Here is a 23,960-nt window from a genome sequence, read left to right on the forward strand (position 1 = left end):
GATTTGATTGTAGCCTCCGCTCACGTCCACATTGATAAATGCCGAGCTTAGCGTGGAAATGACCGTACGCCGTTTGTTTCATAAACGAGGGCCATTGTGAGAATCTGCACAAGTGTACCTCTATTTTGATGTACAATTTTTGTTTACAATTTTTTTAAAAAATCAGAGTGTTTTTAAAAAATATAACTATAAATCTATAAATTTATAAAAATACAAGCACACCAATGGTGAACGAACGGTTAATTTGGCATTGGTTTGGTGCATGTAGAGCGAACAGTTTAAGCTCTTTTAAAGGTAGAAAAAGAATAAATAAATAATAATAATAATAATAATAATAATAATAATAATAAATATACCCACAAGCAGCAATTACGGGGTCCAAGCAGCTAAGCCGAAAATTTAATGGTTGATGGCTGCCATTGTTTCTGAGTCATCAACTTGTCCTTGAAGACTTTATCAGGACGTTTGACCAAGGTGCATTGTACAAAATTCTCACTTTATTAGGGAATTGGTTTAGGAGATATGGCAATTTCTTTTCTATAGTGCCACCCATTCATGGATTTACACCAAACTTGATCACCTTAAGCCTATTGTCCTATAGATATCAGTTCTCATGTAAATGTGACATGTATTGTAAATGTTAAATGGGTAAATATTTTGCCATTGTGAAATACATGTATTATATGCAAGAAAGTTTGCCATTAGAAGAAGCCAAATGATTTTTACCATCTCAGGTCAGTGAAAGTTGACCTGAGCCTAGGTGTCAGGGTCAGTGAATGTTGATCTGGGTGTAGCTGTCTGGAATGTAGCTATGTGTAGTTTTTGAATGGGGGAGTGGTGGAAAGAGAGTTTGCCATGCAATTTTCATACATTGCTATTTGACACATCCAAAACAATCCTGCAAAGTTTCATGATGATAGGTCATAATTAAGTCAGTTTAAATGCTGCTTAAATTTGATTGGCTGAGGGCGGTCAGTTAAGGGCTCCTGAAATTTGATTTGACATTTGACATTGTCACCCACTCTTACACTCACAAATATGGGCCTAATAGCATGTTATCTGAATGTGTTTGGACTGTTGTAGAGAACCAGAATACTCAGAGGAAACCTACATGAATAGAGGTAGTACAAGGTACAAACTGAACGCAGACGCACCCTTAACATGAAACCTCCATATTGTTAGGCAGTAGTGCTACCCATTTGCACCACCGTTCTGCCCCCCACTACATATATGTCAAGCTTAAACATAAACAGTGCCATAAAATGCAGTGTGCCTTCTTGGGACATTGTAGTAGGAAGTGCCAATGCTGTTGGAGGAGTGCCATTTCTGGGTATTTGAAAAAATCCAAAATCGTGGGAAAAATGACAGAGAACATATCATATTAGCTGATCATAATAACATATCCATGACTAGAAAAAGACCCCCCCATTTTTTAAAACCTTTTTTGGCAAAAGGCTTTTTGAAGATCAAATCTTATTTATTTAAAGAAATCATTTCATTTGATACCACCAGGCTTCTAAATGGCTTCATACCCCAGGCTGTGAAGATCATGAACACTCTTGCCTCCCCCCCTCACTGAACCATTAATCACCCCATAGGACCAGACAGACACTATTCTGCACTAGTGCAATCCATTTCATGCTGCACCTGGCACTTTTTTTACAGACAAAAAAAGATCATTTATTGACAGTACATGCTGTTATTCCCCTCCTATTAACTATACCATACTATACCAACTATACCATAAAGACATGCCACCATAGAGTCATGCTGCTATTCCTGCTAATTCTCTTTGTAACTTATATACACTGTTGATATACGAGAAACCACATTTCAGTCTTGATTGTACGCAAGTGCATGATAAAATGACAATAAAGAAAATCTCAATCTGAAATCAATTTAATAAAATACACTGAATAAAACAAGGTACTCTAACATATTTTCTACATCTGTTCGATGAAATTACCACATTTAAATAAAAATAAAAATAAACTAGTCTACTGGGATTTCTAATACCACTCAACAATCTCAGATAAATGGCGCTATCTGCTGTTCTTAATGTATCATGACATTAAAAAGTCAAGTCCTCCCATGTAAGACAACCCCATTTTTCAGATGTAATTTCTGAAGTAACGGTTGACGGTTCAAAAGTAATAAGTAAAAATGTATTCTGAAATTTGGCCTGTTGGTGGCGCTACAGGGATTGATGGATTGACTCCAAATTTGGTGCCTGGATACCTTGGACTGTGCTCTATGAGGGTGCCAGATTCCACTAACATCCACGTAGGGCTTCTATGGCCTGCCAGAGAAAACCATTGAAAAAATTATACCAAAATGGCTAACACACAGGTTTCGTGCTTTCCCAGTTAGGGTCCGTCACTGTGATGATGCACAAGAAATTTGGTTGAAACATCTGCTTTGGTTCCAAAGCTATAGGCATTTGAATATTTTTTCTCTGTTTTTCTGGTACAGCGCCCCCATATGGCCAAATTTCATGAAACTTGGTGAGTAGCCAATATTCCCTCTGGCAATAAAGTATACCAATTTTGGCATGACTGCAACCAAGCATTGCTGACATATGGCTCACTTCCTGTTTTGGTGTCTTCGGCATGGAAATTCATTAAACGACAGCGGCCACATCGTTTGCCCTAGCAAAATTCTTTGAATAACTTTTGGTCACAACCATCTCTAGATGATACGTACCAAATTTGGTGGTGATAGGATCAACGGCCTAGGACAAGTTTGCAAAAGTAGGTTTTTCGAAAAATTCAAAATGGCGGAAAATCCAATATGGCGGACTTAAACGCATTGAAATGCATTCGAATTGTCATGACCCAAGGGTTCAGGGGAAAAAAAGATCACAACTCTAGGACAAACGGTTCAAAAGTTATAAGCAAAAATGTACCTTGAAGTTTGGCCTGTTGGTGGTGCTACAGAGATGGATGGATTGATCCCAAATTTGAGGCCTGGATACTGGACTGTATTAATGTGTCAAATTTCATAAAAATCCACCAAGGGGGCTGCCACTACGTGCTGGGACCCCTAATAATAATAATAAAAATCAGAACAAACATAATAGGGTTCCAGCACTACGTGCTTGGACCCCGAAAAAATTAGAACAAACATAATCGGGTTCCAGCACTATGTGCTTGGACCCCTAATAATAATAATAATTATTATAATAAGCTAGACAAGAACAACTAATGAATGCAAGACAAGGGAAAGAAAAGAAGTCATAGCTACGTGAATACACAAGCTTCCAGCCACTGTAAGGAAATCCACCAGTGTCAGAAATGAATTAAAACCAGTCAACTTTCTATTCTCTTTCTCACCCTGTCTGCATGAAGTGCAACATAGTTAGAAATTTGTTCCTTCCGAGAAATACTCAATTCCAGTTCAATAAATACAAGCGAATTATAAACTTCAAATTAAAAATTTCGGTAGCACTTTACAGATTGGTAATAAGTGGGTAATATCATGGTAATGAGTGGGTAGTTTCACAGTAACATCATTTTAAAGTTGTAAGAACCCACAAATTACAAAGTAATTACCAAGTTGTTTATAAACAATAACCATGCAATTGTTTAATTCTATAACAAAATGGTAATATCTTGTAGTTAATATGTAATTATTTAAACATTAAAACTCAGGGCTTGCTTACTTATCAAATAATATTTCTGTAATTGCAGCAGTATTATCTTGGCCATAAAAGAGTAACACATTGATAACATGGTTGCTTTTAATTGTTACACCAAAATACACTGATCAGGGGCAGTATCAATGTTGTAGTTAGATAATGAAACTACATGGTATCAGGGCTGTAAAATGCAGAATTGCCTGTTTCTACTTAATTTCTCAGCTATGTCAATATGGGAGTGTGAAAAACCCTCTGCATGAAAAAAATGTAATGGATACCTTGAACTTCTATATCATCACAGCTATAAAATGCACACTCACCTTTTCCACTTTAATTCTATATTATAGCAATACACACCAGGTGATGACAGTGGTCTTCCAAAACAGTGCAGGGAGTGGTATATGATTATGTGAAATAGGTAATGGCATGAAAGCTGGAACAGATAATAGCTACTTTCATTCTAAATGATATTAGAGCTGTACAATTCAGACACACCCTTTCCATGTTGTTTTTGTGTTATGGCATCTGAAATGACATTCACCAAAATGGTGAAGGCCATGGTTGCACTGAAAATATGAACCTCCTAATCAGGGTTATCTGTTCCTTTTACTTCAGACTACCTCCAAACAGCTGTTGTTTTACAACAAAATATAACGGTTATTGTAAGTACCAATGAAGAACAATTGAAGGAATACCCAGGTTGCACAACACCAAGTTTATTTTACAAGAAAGAGAATTTATTGCAGATCATTTAGTATCACCTTTGCTTGTTTCCCTTGGGTAAAAGAAAATGTGATTCAAATCACACACTATCTACTACTTCAATGTAAACCAGAACAATAATATCAATGATAACATTTTGTGCTGTACAGTATATGTTTACACATCGCATTACATATCACATGTCCCAAATAATCAGACCCTATATTTAGCCCTAATGTCTTCCAGGAGCTGACCAAGAGCACCATTCCTGTGTTTCTTAGCCAACCAATAATGCCATTCTATGAAGGTCAGACTATCTTTCAGTTTTTTCACTGTCATGTTTCCCCTGTAATGGTACAAATCCCTTTTGTAAGTTCTCCATGCCCTTTCAAGATGTTGAGTGTGAGCACCAGTTCTAGGGTGCACAAAAAACCTACGATGATTAACCTGATAGTGTATAAAACTCTCCTATTGGAGCCTTTGATATCCAGGCCAGGAGTTAGTAAGAATGGTGCTTGCTGATCTTATATATCTTCATATAATGGGCATGAAGCGATGTCAAGATCTTCACTTGACAAACTTCAATACTGGACGTATGTGCTGGTCTTTCACCTCCAGCAAACCAAACACCCACCCTCGCCTTCTCCATGTCCCCCCAAAGCCTCCACATCCATACTAGAAATGTTGAAAGGGACTGTGAGCTTGCCACATAATTTAAGTTGTCCTGAAACTACCCAATGATTAATACAAGTAGAATTCAAAAATGACTGATGAAATTAATTATGAAATTATGGTGGTACTCTTACCTTTCTCTTGTGGCAAAATTTGGATCTCCAATCCTCCTTCCTCTCCTTCCCTCTAAGTGCCTTACAGAACTGGTGCACACTGATTTGAGCTTTGCTGACATCTTTGTCAGAGTGTGGCTGCTTAGTGCAACACCTTCCTGGAGCAAATCAATTTTCCTTAGTCTGAGGCCTTGTGAAAACCTACACAAAAAGTAATACAATTAGACAACAATATTAAATTAATGTCTGCCTTACTGACTAAAGTCAATTCTTGAAGTTCCACTAACCCAAGCATGAATATTAACCAGGAAGATAACATCATGTGCGACTGTGAGAAGATGGAATTGTCTCTAATTGACTTAGAGATATATTGCCTGTGTCTCCAACATACCCTGGAAGACATAGAATGTTAGGCTGGCTAACCTCAGGCTTGCATGAACTGATATTCAAGCTGAATCAATCTTAGACTTCACTCATTAGTTCTCTGAAATTCTAGCTCATTCAGAACAATTTTATCTTAGTTACGCTTTTGCGTAATATTGGCTCTGTAACGTTCAAACAACCACACTGCAAAAGTAGTTAAGTTATGCTGATAAACAAGTACCTAATTTCTAACCAGCTCTCTTACCATCTGTATCTATCTTTGGTGCAAGTACTTCTTTTAACCCACGCTTTTTTCTGAATAGCAATTTTATTTTCTGCATACAATGAATGATTTTTTATTCCCCCTCCTTAATGTGTCCACTAGTCACTTTACCAGATTCATGTTCGCTAACTTGTGCATCAACACTTCTGCAGTTAGTGTGACTTTGACACACAGACAGGTTGCCAAGCAACCTGTATGTCAGCAAGCATGACCTCCATTCAATAACAGTTATTTTGGAGCCCTGACAAGGTAAGCATGCACTTAGCTATCTAAACAATGTTCTAAGTAGGTCACATTTGTCAGCGAGCTAAATTTGATTCGTTTGTTAGTCGGCCGTTCTCTGATTTATCCATCTGACTACATGTTAGCTGTATGTTTTGTGTTGTTAATCAGGTACTGTAGGATTTTAATAAGCTAGCTAGCGATAGCTAGCTAACTAGCTAACGCTAGCCAACCTAGCTGGCTAGTTACATGACCATCAAAAATACCATATGATATTAAGCTAGCTAGCTAGCTTCCTTGGTTAAAAAAAAAAAGCTGATCCAGCCAGGAACACAACTGCAATGACAGTGGTCATCGCCGAAGTCTTCATTGCTGCCAACGAGGAGAGGGAGCGCATCCCCAAATTCACAGGCTCCAAACTCATGTCCTATGCAAAGGAATGTAAAACATTCTTAGACAGTGAGCCACAGCTGCAGGAAAAAATGAAACAAATGAAAGAAAATGGAGATCTGTTGCCTGTGGCTTACAAAATAATCACATAATTGTTCTTCTGATTTGTGCTGCTTTTTTGTCTATTCTCCTGACATCCCTTTTCTTTGGTATTTTTCAGTATTTTTTAGTTTCTGGTATTGTTGTCATTAATTTTTATTTGGTATTTATTTGCAATTTTATTATCTTGTGAAATAAACAAAAAGAATATTGGTCTCCATCGCTGACCAAAAAGAATGTGATCAAAGGGATGTCTTAGTTGCTGCTGACAAGAAGTTTAATAAAGTTATTGTGTAATCCACACATTTCTACCATTCTTTGTTTCTTTCAACCAGTGAATGCCATCTAGTGACTAAAGTAACTGTGATTTTTACCACCCAACATAGTGTTGCACTTTACATCTCTGATTTTAGGTTATTTTTTTGTTACCCATTTTTTTGTTGTGTAAAAGTATTGAACATAATTAACAGCTATTTTCAGTGCAACCACCATCTGCACTGTTTTGGAAGACCGCTGTCATCACCTGGTGTGTAATTGCTATAATATAGAATTAAGGTGGAAAAGGTGAGTGTGCATTTTATAGCTGTGATACTATAGTAGTTCAAGGTATCCATTCCATTTTTTCATGTAGAAGGGTATTTCACATAATTTCTCAGCTATGTCGATATGGTTAAGTAGAAACAGGCAATTCTGCATACAGCCCTGATACCATGTAGTTTCCCTAAAACTACTTCATTTGTTTCAGGGTAATAACAGTAAAAATACAGAATTTCACCATTTATCTACTACATTGATACTCCCCCTGATCAGCATATTATGTTGTAACAAGTAAAAGTAACCATGCTCTTATCAATGTGTTACTCTTTTATGGCCAAGGTAATACTGCTGCAATTACAGAAATATTTGATAATAAGTAAACCCTGAGTTCTAATGTATAAATAATTACATATTAACTACAAGATATTACCATTTTGTTATAACCAGGGGTGTAGTGATAAAAAAAGAGGTGGGTAAACTATGAATCCTGTGATCAAGATAAGGCGGACCACGACATACCCATAACAAAAATGATATTCAGAATATTTGTTTATTTACTTGTAAAATGTACATTTCCTGGAGAAAATGTGAAGTGGACTAGCTGCTACACAGAGGTTATCCCCCAATGCTTGGGTCCCGAGCAATATAGCTCTTGCATAACAATACAGGTGGTTTAGGCTACCATTAGGTGGTTCCTAGGGTGTTTCCGGGCATCACTGGATGTTCCCAGGGGCCTTACTTAATATGTATTCCTACATATTCTAGGGGGAAGTTAGTCTTCCTCACATGGGCAATGCAAATTATGTAGGGACAATGCCTATGATTAGAGAGGGGTACCACTTACGTGTAAGGAATATCCTTTGATGAGGTACCAATTATATTGGTGATAATTAAACACATGAAGGCGCATGAAGAATGTGGAATCTACGATAGTGGTTAAAATAAAATATCAGTCTCAAATTTGTTTCGTATATCAGACTCATAAAATATACTAAACTATTAGTATATTATTAACTATTATATAATGGAAATTACCGCATCAATAGGTAATCTTAATGAAATCACAATATTATCTATTTAGCTAACTAAACAAATAACACTGATGATTTAACTAAGAGGTGAAGGCATTTAGCATTCTGATCAGCAGAGGTTGGCGATATTCATTCCACGTGTAATACTACAACAGACAACCTTGGAAAAATAATGCATTTATTGAAATATAAAACTGAAGTAGTAATGCAGTACATTTATATACAATATAAGTGAGGCATTTGTGTGTATCTACACATGTATGTAGGTATGAGTGAATGTCTTGCGCAAATGTGTGAGCGTGTCATAGGGTGTGTGTTCCTTTGTTCTGTGTCGTGCGTGTACTGCACATGCACGTGTGCTGCGCGTGCTCGCTGAACACACGTGTTCAAAGAGAACAAAGGAACATGCGTGTGGCGGCGAGTTTGAGTAGCCTATGTGCATGTGTGAGCAAACATAACGTCTGTCTGGTACAGGATATGTTCGGACGATTGATAACCGCGGGTTATTCTGTGTGGAATAAAAGAAGGTACCGGAGTTAGTAAGACTCTTATTATCAACCGCTCCCAACAGGTGGACTGAAGGAGACCCCCAGTGAAAGCCCCAGAACCATGGTAATGAGTATACATATACATGCAGCCTGTTTCCAGCACAGGACTCTCGTAGCATGGCACTAAGAGAAAATGCATGAACAGTGTCAACAATCAACAGGTTTATTATGGAATTAGTGGAGAAACACAAGTCAGATGCTGTGTCTAACACCAGGACCCCCATGTGCTGGGATATGCTGAGGGAAGGGGTGTGAGGGCTGGGAGGAGGTTAGGGTTAGGGTTAGGGTGAATGTTGGGAGAAGGGTTAGCGTGAGTGTAGAGAAAGGTTGGGTTTAGGGTTGATGTGTTAGTGTTAGGATTAGGGTGAGTTTTGGGAGAAGGGTGAGGGTTAGGGTGAGTGTTGGTAGAAAGGTTAGGGGTTAGGGTTAGCATAATGGGGTTAGGGTAGGGGAAGCACATTCAGGTTAAGGTTTGCGTGTGTGTGTTGGGTTAGGATTAAGGTTACGTTTAACACTAGGGTTTGGGTGTGCACACAGACAGGACGGCACCAACAGCTGACTCGTGCCTGTTCAGCCTTTCACAGAGCACGGCAACACCACACCACCTGCTAGTGAAGGCCAGCTGTACAGTGGTAGCAGGAATTCCTGCAACAGCCACAGTTACCATTCAAAGAACATCCAGCCTGCACCTCGACCCTGTTCCACACCCATGTGCACACGGCTCAGAGTGTCCCCAGAGAACACTATGGCGTGACATCCTAGCAGCATGTTTGTGTGAGTGCTCTGACAAGTAGGTCAACTCATGGCAGAGACCAGTGACTCTGTCCTGACCCTTTCAGGGTGAGCAGGAACTGGGTCAGACATGATGAGCTGTGAGACCTCCATCGTGGGCAGCATGCCAAGGTTGCAGCCCTGTCCCATTACTTAAAGTCACGGGGAAGGGCGCGTTAACTCAACCCCCTGGGGCATCTTAATGAGATGCGTCCTTCTTTCGTGACTGAGTGCTGATCACGCACACTCACGCAATGCACTCACCACTCCAACCAGACTTACCACCTCATTACTCCCTCTACACTGCACAGAAAAAGGCTCAAGTGCAGAAGCTCTTCTGAGCTGGAGTCTGCCACAGCAAGGGCCAGCATCTGCCTTCTTCTCTCCCTCCCTCCCTCCCTCTTCCTCTCAGAAAACTCTCTCTCTCTTCCCGTTTCTCCCTCTGTCTGCCTGTCCAATGACTGCACAACGCACATCAGTTATTCACTCCCTATCTCTCGGTTTCCCAGGTCAGGGCCAGTGGCAGACAGTGCCTGCTAATGGGCCCCTGTGTGCACACAGACTGTGGTCCAGATGCCCAGGAGACAGTAGGGCAGTGGAGTATGCCATGGTCCTGATAGCTCCGCCTGCTAGAGCAGATGACATAGAGCCCGTCCCAGGCCAAGCCCTCCATGGATCAGCAAATGGCTCAGGCCATTAAAAAGACAGTAGACATGTGTGGGCAGCGCACTTACTGATGGGCCTCCTCTCCTTTTTTAGGTGAAAAAATGTGAGAAGCACACATTTCAAATTAAAGGGGGCAGAGCCTCATGGGCCAGCTTATATTTTAAACTAAAGGGGGAGTACAATTTCCGCTAAAGTGCAGACCTCACTGCAGATGTCTAGACAGGGTATTCTTCCCACTGATAAATCCATTCTTAGCATTACCCAACTCTACAAACAGCTGTAGCATCATGCCTATTCTGTAAACCTTACTCAGCAAATCCATCCACCTGGCAGTGCTCATTAAAGGCTGTGCTAGGCTGCTTCTGCTCTGTGTGGGTCTGGTATCACTGCCATCTGAGCAGTGAGTGGGAAACACATTGAAAATGCAGTTTACACTATAAATATGTTTCATTTATATTATAATTATGAACAATGTGTTTTTCATATCAGTGGCATGCAGTGTCATCTCACATCCCAAAGGAAAATGATCCCTCTGTAGCATTATTATGCATAAAGACAGCCCAACACAGAGCAGTAATTAAAACACACTGCACAGAACCACCTTTAAAACTACCACACGTTCACACAGTTTGCTTTGCTTGAAAATGGCAAATACGGGGAGGCAGTATGGGATTTTGAATGGGGGACTGGCCTTGCCACCAGAGAGCTGCAGCTTCAAATCCTGTGTGAGGAGAAGCTCTTTTACAACTGAAAATGCCACTTTAATTGAAAAGAAACCATACCTGTGAACACTCAGATCAATGGCAGCAAATGATAAACTGTAATAAAAAAATACTGCAGCAAATGAACATATACTTTGCCCTGGCTTGCAGTCAAGCCTTTAATTAGACAGACTGCAAAAATGATTTCTAAAAAAAGTGCCTTTGCTTTGCTTACAAAGATGATATCCACCACGTCAGAGAAATCTAAGATGAAATCTACATTTGAGAGATCCAGTGCCACATAAGACTCTAACCTCAAATGAATACAGGGACCAAACCAAACAGCATACCGTACAAGACTCTTGACTGTTGCCGTAAATTGTACAGATGACATGTGAATTACATCCAACGTGGGATGTAATATATCACGGCTGACATGGAAAATGTGTTTACTTTTCAGAACATGAAAGACAAGCTTGCCCACTGAGGGAGATATGCTGTCTGATATTCCTGTGCAGAGTGACAGCAGCCTTTGCACTCAGAGAAGAGCTTTCACAGATTAGAGTGCATGGTGCACGCTTGTTTGAAAAACAATTTTCTTGCTGCCATAGTATAAGCTGTAGAAAACACAGAGACATTATATACTCATATATTTGTACAAGTGAACATATTGCTCACAAATCAGGTTGTTATTGTTTGTTATAGTTTGTATATAGTATTATTGTTTGTGCAAGTTCAGAGCTGTAGTTGTATAGTTCCATTTCCGTTTTGCAGTATTGTAGTTTCATTACAGCTATTAGTATTTCAGTATTGTAGCTATTGCACTTTCATTACAGATATCAGTATTTCAGGATTATAGTTTTACAGCTTCACTATAGTTATCAATACTGCAGTATTAGTCTTTACAGTTTCATTACAGTTACCAGTATTGCAGTCTTCTTGTCATTATAGTTGCATGAATGTAAATGATATTTGCTGCATGATGGTTCCAGTTCCTGCTGCATGAGGTGACAGAGCAGTACAAGTAATAATAATCTTAGTAATAACAATATTATAAGTAGCAATAACAACATTTCAAACAGCCATATCCACATGTCACTGCAGGGAGTGAGCTGTGCAGGAACACTATTTGCAGAAAGCTTAGCCTACCACTGGCCAGACTACACTAAAAATAGTAAGGCACCAGTTTTATATGCAACCCAAAAGTCCACATATATCCAGATTCCCTGTTTATGCTACAACAGAACTGTAATACACAGTAATACACAGTATTACAGCAGTCTGAAACAGACTCCTGCTGCAGCCTATATATTTAATGTATTCCTAATTTGGGAAATCACTCAGAAAGAAAGGCGCACATACTGAAACACTACTACAAGAGTGCACTGTTTGGTGTTTGCTGTCCAGCATCGATTAGTTCCCAGCAGCCCCTGTGAATCACAGATGCAGAGTCCCCGTTTCTGAAGCCAGTCCCAGCTGTTTTGCGACCGGCTCATTTTGGTCTCTCAGCAATGGCCATGTAGATGTTTAACGTAGCCTCTCTCCCTCCAGCCTCTCCCGAGTGCTTGCTCTCACTCTCTCTCTCTCTCTTTCTCTCTGTCAGCACACCACCCCGGGCCGTCTCCCTGTGTCGGACACCATCTGCCTGGTGGAGAAGGGAGTGAGAAAGTCAGCCTGACCCATTCGGTCCAGCATACTCCATGAACTCCCACTTCAGCCAAGACCAAATTCCTGAATGTTCCACATTCGCAGTTTTATGGGTGCAGGTACAGTTCACCATAAAATGCAGTTTCTTATTCTTGGCAGCACCGGATTCTCCACTCACTCCAAACATTACTGCGGCCGGCAAACAATTTAAGCCATGAAGAAAGGGGTAATTGGAGTTTAGCTCTGTTAGGAGACAGTTCTGTGGAACGGCACGGTGTTTGATCCGGAGACAAGCGATGTGTATTAGAATACAAAGTGATGCCACTACATCCGACCGGAGGCAAAAAGCGCCTCTTGACAATAACAGTCTGTGGAACACGGGGTTCCCCATGACCATATATGGACTTAATTTCCGAATAACATGAGCTTCCCCATGACCATATATTGACCTCACTTCCGAAGTTTGAACCCTACGGAGCCACAAAACCAATCAAAAACAGCACCCCTTCTGGTTTTTGTAACTCATATGTAAATGTACGTACTGTAACTGTATAAAAAAAATAACCAAATCCTATAGCTGTTGAACTTCTGCTCCATGCTGTTGTTCCCACGGCTGGCTGTTCAAAAAAATTTTCCTGACTTACAGGAAGGTACAAACATGGGATCGGCTTCTTTATTGGAATAAAACATGGTTTGGTATTTGGGACATTTACCAACAGCTCATAAAAGCCAACCTAAAGTAAAGCTGCTGAAAGAAATCACATTGGCAATAAAAGACTGCATGCGGTCGGTTCATATTGCATTACTGTCCTGAGTACGGTTATAAAACAAAACTCACCTGACTAGCTGTCAATCAAGTGAGACCAAGATAGTGAACTCAGAAGGATGCTGGCACCACTTTAACACCTGGATTCACAAGCAGCATAATCGAAATGGTTACAAAATGGAGATGAATAATTTCTAGTAAAACTAAATGAGTATTTTTTTAACCGTTAACCATTAACTAATGTGAATAACCACTCATGACCTGAACACCCACTTCAGCGGCAAATATCTGAAAAAATGTTCACTGATGCCCAATCTGAGGACTTTAGAATGTCCAAAGGTAGCCATGGTTGTCTGCCAAGTTCCCGATCCCCGTTTATCTTCATTCTCCATGGCTAGCTTTGACAGGCCACTGTCAACTACAGTACAAACATTCCAAGTCAACCTTTACCTGTTATAAATATCACAGCTATACATGTATACTGTATTTTACACTGAAAGATGCACAAGAGCAGGACACTACAGGAAAATTCCTGTTGCCTGAATACGTAAGAAGTGATTTTTACAGATCTGCACCAGTTAGAGAGGCACTTGGTTTTGGTATAGGCACAGCAGCTGCAGAAAGCGCTAAGGTGGTCAGAAAACTACACTGCCATAGTGAATATTTAACAAAGTAAAAATGCTCCTTCCTCACAAACCACCATCTTATTAGCATACTATCCAAATCTTATTATGCTATCTGTCTCTTATTAACATACCATCCAAGTCATGATAAGAGAAAGCATAAGCTCTAACAAGAGATATTTTCCCACAACTGAACAGAATCTGGAACACGTCCATATATATTTACATTTAGATGATGGCTTTGCTTTTCTCCCAATGCCATTCAATCAGAGATATCTGCATGCAAATGATGAGGGCAAGTCAAAAACCTAACACATGTGTCAGTGGTAAGTAAATGAACTCACAAGTATGTAAAAAAGTAAACAGATAAAATCTTACAGCCTTCACAAACTCTCCCGTGAACAATTCTTTTTATGAATGCTGCTGACATACAGACAACGAAATAATTCTTCAGACACCATTGAACTGAACTTTGATTTAACAAGAGCTTCCAGCTAAATGTAATTATCAAGCATATTCCCTTCTGTATGCAGAGCAGTGTTAGAGTCAGTGTTATAGCAGAGATGAAAGGGGCTAACAGGACCCTTTTAAGAGCTCTGAAGAGGCAAGAGAGCAGATATTAAGTGCTTATGGATGAGTGATCCGTGTGTGTTGGCTGGAGATGCTGGGTCCCACCTGCTGATTTTGGGGTGAACTTGTCCCGGTTGGCGGCACATACGGCCAGGAGCCGGTACCCCAGGTCCAGGTTGAATCCCTGCTGCGCAGCAACACGGCTCACCACCTGCACGAAAAAATGCATGGTTAGAACCTGCATCACCTGCACAGGAATCTCATACTTAGAAAATGCACAGAAAACACATGCTACGAACCTGCACTTAGAATCTCAGAATAAAGACAAAGCTAAACCCCCCTGTGTGTGTTTGCATGTGTGTGTGTACATATGGAACTATATGCGCAGACACACACACACACACAATCACATGTATGTACACACACACACACAAAGACACAGACACACATGTACGTTCCCACCAGCTTCCCTGCAGGAGGCAGAGAGCTCCTGTACTATATGAGCAGCTGGCTGTTTAAAGGTCTCATTACAGATGTACAAATAATGCTTCCTCTGCATCTGAAGCAAGCTCGCCAGGGAATGAGTAAGCCAGTAGCTCTGATTTACTGTGCTACTGTCCTTCTCTCTTCCTCAAAGCCATGCTGTGATACAGGTCATCTCTGTTTTCACACTGCTTACTTTTAATACATCTGTTCTCATGCATTTCCAGACCTTTGACTCCACCTCCCCACATATCTGTCCATGATCCTCCTCTCTAATCTCCAGTCACTCACAAACGACCCACAAAGAAGTAACCTGATCTTGACACTCAACGTGTATACCACCATACAGGTTATCATCTTCTCTGCGCTGTCAGGCACACAAAAATGCAGCCAGGTGTTGCTGCTGCAAATCTTGTGCCTTAATCCAAGAATAAAAAAGAGGTCTGATGTATGGCGCTGGTAATGGCGACAGACAGCAGCAGACGTGTGCGTGCATTATAGAGTGTCTTAACCTATTTGTCTTGTGTGATCATCATCACTAACGTATCTTTTAACTAATCTACGTGCCACGGGGGCAACACAATAACACTTGACCAATAGGTATTCACACGTACGCTCTGGGGCAGTCAAAGACTCTAGACCAGACACACTGCACAGAGGCCTGTAATGATGATTTGTGGTCTTGATTTGTGAGTTCACTTCAATAACTAAACATTACATCGCAGCTGCTTAGGAGATACAGGGTGACTTACATGGCTTAGCATTTTTACATGTCATCCCTTTATACAGGTGGATAAGTACTGAGGCAATTCAGGTTAAGTACTTTGCCCAAGGGTACAACAAAAGTGCAACCTTTCGGTTACAGCCCTGTTTCTTGTAAATGATCGAGCCTGTAAATTAAATATATAAAAATATAGAGCTTTTCTATGCACTGATAAGTTCTGAGGAGGAGGCTACCATGAAAAGCTACCATGCCATTAGAGGCATAATAAATCATAATTAAATGACAGACACAGCTCTGATTCATGTTCCTCAATTATCTGCCACAAAGAACATTCTGATCCCTGTGACCTTAAACACGAATCACGTGTCTAGAGCAGACTACAAGTGGTGACATGTTTTCTCACTCAGTACAAAAGCCTTTCCCTGTCCAACACCAGGTAACACAAGCCCTGCAGAGTGACATTTTCCTGTTGAGCTTCACTTCATGTCATTACAGTTTTTTCTCAAAGCTATTGCTTGGATGAGTGCAGCACAAAATGTCATGCGTGTTCTAAAGCCTTAATTATACACACACTGTATCTGTATGGCCACTCTCTCTTCCAGTGGCTACCTTCCAAACACAGAGTAACAGTGAGATCCATAAAGGCTAGGACTACACATCACCTGAACAGCTTCTTTCCCCAGGTTGTAATCTTCTCAAATAAGGACCCTTCCCATATCCCCCCTCCTGTCCAGTTGCACACTTGCACTTTAACAGTCCATCCCACAGATCCCACAATGGAACTGTAATACTGTAAAGTTATTGCATAAATGTACTTAACCATATTGCACAGTTTCTTTAATTGTATTATTGTATTTATTGTACTGTTTATTGTATTTATTGTATTGTATTGTCTTGTATAATTCTGTCTACATTTATGTTTTCAATGTCGACCCTGTACCAAGAGAAATTCCTAGTACATCTGTATTCTGATTCTGATTCCTTTTGATGCAGGAATGTACTTCTTTTTAAGTGAATGATAAGATTTCAGCAATCTGATAGACTGAAGAACAGTGTTTGCGACTACACAGAATCATCCAGCCAAGGATCAGAACAGTCCCACTGCGACAGTCCCACTCCTGATATAATTACACTCCATCCTGCAGGTTTATTAGGCATGCATTTAATCAGAATCCCTAAAACACAGCATCATTCCCAAATAAAATTAAAGAGAATTTTCATGACTGGGTCAATGCATAAAGGTGTGATTAAATGGAAAAATACTTTTCAAAACTTTAAGCGTTTCTGTGGGGTCCAATGAGAAATTATTCAGAGGGGAAAATCTGATGAATTCAGAGCAAAATCTGAAACTGACTGATGATCATTTGTGGATGTGAACCACTTCTTAGAAGGTATCAGAGGAGCTGGACATTACAGCTCAACCGATAAATTAGCAGGCCAATATTATTGGCCGAAATGAGCTAATTGCAGATAAATCGGTATCGGCATTTATAACGGCTGATAAATGACAGTTAAAAAAGAAACGGGGAGACGGAAGATGGATCCTTCAACCATGTTATGAGTGTTGTCGTTGCGTAGTTTGTCCACCAGAGGGCACACTGCAACTCCACTGTTGGCAACACACGTGTTTGGAATGCCACAAATCACAGCAATCAGGTGACTCAAGCAGAGTCGAACAGAGTCGCCCATGACGGAGATCATCTGTGTTCATGGTAAATTGATAATTGTCACGTGAAATACATTACTTAAATAATAATATGCCCCATCACTTCTCCTCTTAGCCTAAATAAGCCTGACAACGCTCATGTCAGCCATGCCTGGTTTTGCTGCAGTAACGTGAAAGCCGGTACCGTCAGTCAAACATCAAAATTCCATTTAACGTTATGGTAGCTGAGTGGTGTAGGCTAAGCTGTTGACAAACTTGATTGTAGGTTTATTTATGAAACAGTGTGGCAGTTCTAGCGAGTAAACAAACAACGGTCCTATCATTTCTCCCTCATCACTTCTAAAAATTCTCTGGCAACATCGCTTACAGCAGCTTGTGACGCGGTCCACTGTTAAATTAGGTTACCCACAAACCTAGCTAATGCCATGTTTATCAGTGGAAGACCGCTAACGTTAATGAGCGGTTAAATTGAGTTTAACTTACTCTGCCTAAATGAAGCAATTGTACATATATCTGCGACTCGCACATCTGTAGTTACAGTTGGTGCATTGGAAATGATTAACCCTTTCGCGCGTACGGCCACACCAGTGTGATTAGCCGTTTAGCACGTATGCTAAAACTGGTGCAATTAGAACACTAGATTGGAGAAATTCTAACTAATTTTAGCTTTGAGGAAACAGCAATTTAACACAAAAAAAAAAATAATAAGTTACGTGCGAAAGGGTTAAACCAGAGGGGACACGTAAATAAATGTGAGCTGAACAAGTATCTAGCTTCTCTTTCAAACGTGTAGTGTGAAATCCCAAAGTTGTAGTCCTCGTTGTAGACAGTCGATGCATTCAACACAAGTGTTTACTCTAGGTCACTGTATCAGTTTACTGCATAGTTTAAGATGGCATGATATGTATTTTATTTATTTATTTTTTTTTTTACTTTTTTGTATTTTTATACATTTGACTCTTAAAACATTAATATATTTTGTTGTACTTTTGTTCAAAGTACTATTTATGACAATAAAACAAGTTTATTTTTAATCTGCATTATGTCATGTTATCTTGGTGAGGACTCAAATAACTACACATAAATGTTAGGGGAAATCTTTGTTTATGTTATGTGTTTCTGAAAGAAAAAAAAAAGAATATCAGCCGATATTTAAATCCTCAAATATCAAAATCGGTATCGGTCTTAAAAATCCTATATTGGTCTGGCTCTACTGGACATTAATATGAAGAAAACAGTCATTATTAGAGCTTAATTACCACTTCGAATATTCACTTTCAAGTGAGCTCACAGCTACTGGCCATGTTGAAAATGCAACTGGACTATCAAGACATATTTTAACACTGTTTAACATCAACCCACTGCCTGAATTAATATGTACAGGACAACACCCTCTGATCTGTATATAGAGGTTTTTCTGTACATCTGCTTACCTGAACAAAGTGAATGCGTAAACCAAGAGCGCAAGGTGAACTATACTTCTGGGCCAGTGGTTTGGAATTACTCTCATCCTGTGTACAGCACTGACTATTTGCACTAAAAGCAGTGGCTTCAGCAACATATGTTAAGAAAAGCCTTGGAAACCAATAACATGGGTAAAACACATACACACAAAACAGCAATCTTCTGCTGGACCTTCTACAGATGGGACCAGGCAGCTACCACTACACTCAGAATGCATAACAAGAAATCCAGGAATTTTACCAAAATACATTAAAACAAATATCACTGAGTATCCAGAGATGGCTGTAGATTAGAAGCCTACCAACAACTATGAAATGCATGAACTGAAATGGAAGAAATTAGCTTCAGCAGCAATTACATTTTTAGCGAAAACTCAGAAGGAGAGATGAGAGCATCCCCAAACTGCTGCACCACAAAGATGAAAGCTGTACAGAAAAACAGGTCAGTAATTGATGTATCCTCTTCTGTCCACCAATGTTCAACTCTTCTGACATCTCATCTTAATATAATGTGCGGTTGCTAGGAGGCAGGAAACATTACCGGCAAATTTTGTTCATATTAAAACAAGAAATTAATTAACACCTTGTGTATAAAAACACCATGTACTGCCTATAAAAACAGTAGGAGTATGTGGAAATGCTCATTTGTGAAAATAATGGTGTCTTTATAAGGGTCTTTATGACTGCTGAGTACTCTGCGCATTAATTTGTGTGAGTTTATGCCTTGTGTGTTCTAGGCTACCAACAGAAAGGGAAGCATTCCTCTCTAGCAAACACCTCTGCTTCATAATTACCTTCTGACATACTGCTTTTATCACTTCTTCTACTAGTACTACTGTCCTCTTTCTATAAAGTAGAAGCTTTTAATAAAAGACATTACAAAATTGTGTCATGACAGGGTAGCTTAGCTCAAGCTGTCTGCCCTTCAAAGCGCACACAAATTAATTTCCCAAATTCATTCTAGTATGTTTATGCAGTTCTTTGAAGTCAAAACGCTCCCAGAGGAACAGATATCCTTCAACTATAAAGTGTAACTCCTAGCCATGTTCTCATAGATATTTGATTAAACGATCAAACAAATTAAACAGCTAAATGCTGTTATGTGACCCATGCAAGGTAGTGGCATTTAACCAAGGAATTAAAGCTTAATGGTCTTACTTGCCTTGCTAACATTGATTACTCTGTTGTTTGCACCTACTGCTACCTCACTTTAGTTTGCCTTGAGTTCTGTTAATCCTTCACTGACGGCCGTTAACTTCCACAGCACAAAGGGAACACTACACAGCTCAGTGGAATGACTTCATAAAGCAGCCTTGCCTCATCTTAGCAGCGGATTTAATCTAATGTCTGTTACTGAACAAAAAAGGATTTAGCCACTGAATCTACTGAAAAAACAGAAACCAAAAGAAATTGCATTCCACACAGGTATGAAATTCAACAACAAAGCAAATAAAGTCAAACACCTTTCCTTGATTTAGAAATAAGTGAAAAGTGCAACTTTTTACAACTGATGACCTGTGAAATGACTGGCAAGGTGACAAGGATTCCATTTGGAATATGAGGGCTTTTTAAAGCTATTAATATGGTAGTATTAACTACCATAATAATAGTTTCAAAAATATGCCCTTAGGTTTCTAGCTAAATGAATGCAGTGTAATGTAATGTAATGTAATGAACTGACTGAACTGACACAGAGTTGACCCTGAAGCTGTATGGACCAATGACTGCCTGTCCCCTTTCCGTGTGGTCCCTGTGCAGGGGTCTTGTGCAGAGGGCAGAAGGATGCCGGCCCTCTTACCGTCAGGCACCCCATCAGGCTCTGTTCAAAGGGTCGCTGGAACGCCCGCGGGTCCCCACACCAGTCTAGGAGCTCCGTCGCCGCCGTCTGGAAGTTTGTCGGGTTTGTTAAGTGCTGTGGGACAAAAGAGGTGATGCCAGAAGTTAGAGGCCAAAGGCCGTTATCATGTTTGGCATTAGTGCTAACATCACACTTGAACCATGCCCCTGTATCCATTTGTAAGACCATTTCATAAAAGCAAATGAAGTAGCATTGCCACTCTCTTCAAATTAGGAGGTTTCGGTGGACATATAGTAATAGGTATTCATCCTATTCAGTTATTATATTAATAAAACCTGAATAAGCCTTGTCTGACAACTGGCAAATTTACCACATAACTGAACAACTGTACCCTCAGACCTTTGCTGCTATGTATTTGGATGTAAAGACAATCCACACAATAGGCTCGTTACCTCTATGAAGTGGTATAATATATTACCAAATGTATTAAGGTTTTGTATCTGTTGTACTGTAACTGATGTATCAAAGTGGTGCCCCGGCTCATACCGACTCATATTTATGTTTAAGGATATGGACCTATTTTCCCAGCATCCTCCAACATATTCATGGGTACAACAGCAGTGTCCCACCTACTCCTTACACCACACTGCTGCTCTGCACCACTCTGAACAGCTGAACAGCTCTTGCACACTGTAGCTCCCTATCTGCCAATGAGCTTAGTGAGCTTCAACGTCTTCTCGTGGTACTCCTCTCTATCCTAACTCAATGTACCAGTTGTCTTTTGTTGACACAGAACCATACAGTTGTGAGGTCAACTACCGCTGGCGCTATTTACATTTACATTTACATTTATTCATTTAGCAGACACTTTTATCCAAAGCGACTTACATAGGCAACAGTTCTTTACAATGTTATCCATTTATACAGCTGGATATCTACTGAGGCAATTGTGGGTTAAGTACCTTGCCCAAGGGTACAGCAGCAGAAAAATGAAGCTGCAGTGCTTCAGTAAATTCCCAGTTATAAAAACAAAGCTGTACTGCTTGAGTAAATACCCAGCTCTGAAAACAAGGCTGCACCATTTCAGTAAATACCTACCTGTAAAAAAAAAGCTGCAGTGTTTCAGTAAATACCCAGCTGTAAACAAAGCTCTACTGCTTCATACCCCAGCTTTAAAAATGAACAATATATTCAATTCAAGCCATGCAAACAGTTGCAGTTCTGCCTGCTAAACAAATGAATGATACAATATAATTAAATGCATACAATAAGAAGTTTCTGAATACAACATTTCAACTACATCCTCATGTGTACATTTCAGATTCAAGCTTTTGGAACAAATTATTTTCACAAATCATTATGCAAAAAATGTGTGGCTCAACTTTTTTTTTTTATCTCTGCTTGTCAACTAACAAAGATCTAATTTGACAGCTATTTATTTTCTCCGTTCAAGTAGACACACTAGAGGATTTTCATTCCAGATGTTAACAGTGAATATTCTGTCTATTTAAACACAAGTGTCACACTTTTTAGAGAAGAAAAAAAAACCACGAGTCCATTCCATATTCCTCTGGCATGGCAATACTAATTTCATCAAGATGCCAGATTTGCACTTGAGAAATCTTTAAGCACATGTAGCAGCAGGATTTGATTTACAATATTTTATTGACGTTTTAATTAGGGCTGTCAACGTTAACGCGTTAACGCTCGTTCGCGATTAATCGTGAAACTTAAACGCGTTAATGTTTCCACGCAAATTAATCATATTATCAAGTTTGACCGCAACTTCCTTCCGTAATTCCAGAGCGGATATATACTGGCTGAATTACTGAAAGGCATGGCAAACGCAGATGTGCTGAACGGCAAATTTCCTTTTAACCCTTTCGCATGTAACCTATTTGTTATGGTATGTAGCGCACATGTGACCTTATATGGTTCGTTATGTTTTCATTTGCGTTATTAAGTTTCTCATAGAATTCAGTTAGCATTTGCTATATTTTTAGAGTTAAATTGCTGCTTCCTCAAAGCTAAAATTAGCTAGAATTTCTCCAATCTAGTGTTCTAATTGCACCAGTTTTAGCATATGCGCTAAACGGCTAATCACAACGGGTTAAAATTCAAGGTGCACTATTGTTGAATATAATACTCTTTTCCAAGAAACTGCTGTGAATACAGAATAAGGGTGGCTACCTATACATTTGGTAGTACTGTTTAGCAAAGCCTGCTGTCCAACATTGCCAACATTGCAACACTGCTCTAACTGCATGGTTAACACAGTGAAACTGCCAACCTCGGTTCTGGTTTTGGAGAATGTAAGCACATCATGATAGGCTGCACTAAAGATTAGGTTAGGCAGGTTAGGTAGTCTCTGCATTGTGGTAATCATGTATTAGAGCAGGCATTAATTGTGGAGGTGGAGCAATCCCACACATCTTGTACTGTATGAGCTCCCCTTCTACAAACAGCAATGTAACTGTAAAGTAATGTATGCAACTATAATGGTAATCCACCATTGAGGTGCCAGCTAATCCTCAAATTGCCATTAGTTTTCTTGTAGTGAACTATGAGACTTGTAATGTGTCAAACAGTCATTGCCTGTCCTGTACTGCACTACGGGATTTGTAGGGTGTAAAAAAGTCATTGCCTCTGCTGTAGTGAACTATAGGATTTTCAGTGTGTAAAAAAATCACTGGCTCTGCTGTGATGAACTACGAGATCTGTAGTGTGTAAAAAAGTCATTGGCTCTGCTACAGTGAACAACAGTATTTGTAATGTCTGAAATAGTCATTGGCTTTGCTGTAGTAAACTATGGCTTATGTAGTGTGTGAAATAGTCATTGGCCTTGCTGTAAAGCACTATGGGACTTGTACATTTACATATAGTCATTTAGCAGATGCTACTATCCAGAGCAACGTCCAAAGTGCAAGTACAAAGTGCATGTAACAAAACAGCATGAAATGTTGTACAACACAGGGACATGTACATAATTCAACATGAAAGTGAAATCCAATCTCCATTATTATGAGACTGAAAAACTTCAAAACTACAAAAAAATTATAATATATTAATTACATAAGAGGAACAAGATCACACTAGGGTAGGGGAAATGAGGTACAGTTTGAACAGGTGGGTCTTCAGTCTGTCGTGGAATGTAAATAGCGATTCAGCTATTTAGCTGTTCTGACACAACAGGAAGCTCATTCCACCACACAGGAGCCAAGATGGACAAAGGACATGACCGCAGCTTGTAATTATGAGTAGGGTGACAGCCAGGCATCTTGAAGAGGTTGAGTGCAGTGGTCTGGCTGCTATGTGGGGTCTAATGATGGACTGAAGATAAGAGCGCTGAACCTCCCTTTGTATTGTGTAAAATGGTCATTGGCTCTGCTGTAGTGCACTATGGGACTTGTCGTGTATGAAATAGTCAGTAGTCAATGCCCCGTGTGATTTTAGTGAATAAAATAGTCATTAGCCCTGCTGCAGTG

At 39.7% G+C, this 23,960-nt stretch overlaps 1 protein-coding gene across 5 annotated transcripts in view; it reads right to left on the reverse strand.

Moving 5' to 3' along the window:
- zmiz1a (zinc finger, MIZ-type containing 1a) overlaps positions 1-23,960 on the reverse strand; it is a 191,807-nt gene that overhangs the window by 46,587 nt on the left and 121,260 nt on the right. For all 5 annotated transcript variants that reach the window (XM_036547494.1, XM_036547491.1, XM_036547492.1 and 2 more), the window contains 2 exons: positions 20,476-20,589; positions 14,447-14,552 (listed from right to left, as the gene is read on the reverse strand). In XM_036547494.1, the coding sequence (XP_036403387.1) occupies positions 14,447-14,552; positions 20,476-20,589 (220 nt within the window). The remainder of the gene's footprint in view (positions 1-14,446; positions 14,553-20,475; positions 20,590-23,960) is intronic.

The sequence above is a fragment of the Megalops cyprinoides genome, chromosome 15 (genome assembly GCF_013368585.1).
Source record: "Megalops cyprinoides isolate fMegCyp1 chromosome 15, fMegCyp1.pri, whole genome shotgun sequence".
Classification (NCBI taxonomy): Eukaryota; Metazoa; Chordata; class Actinopteri; order Elopiformes; family Megalopidae; genus Megalops; species Megalops cyprinoides.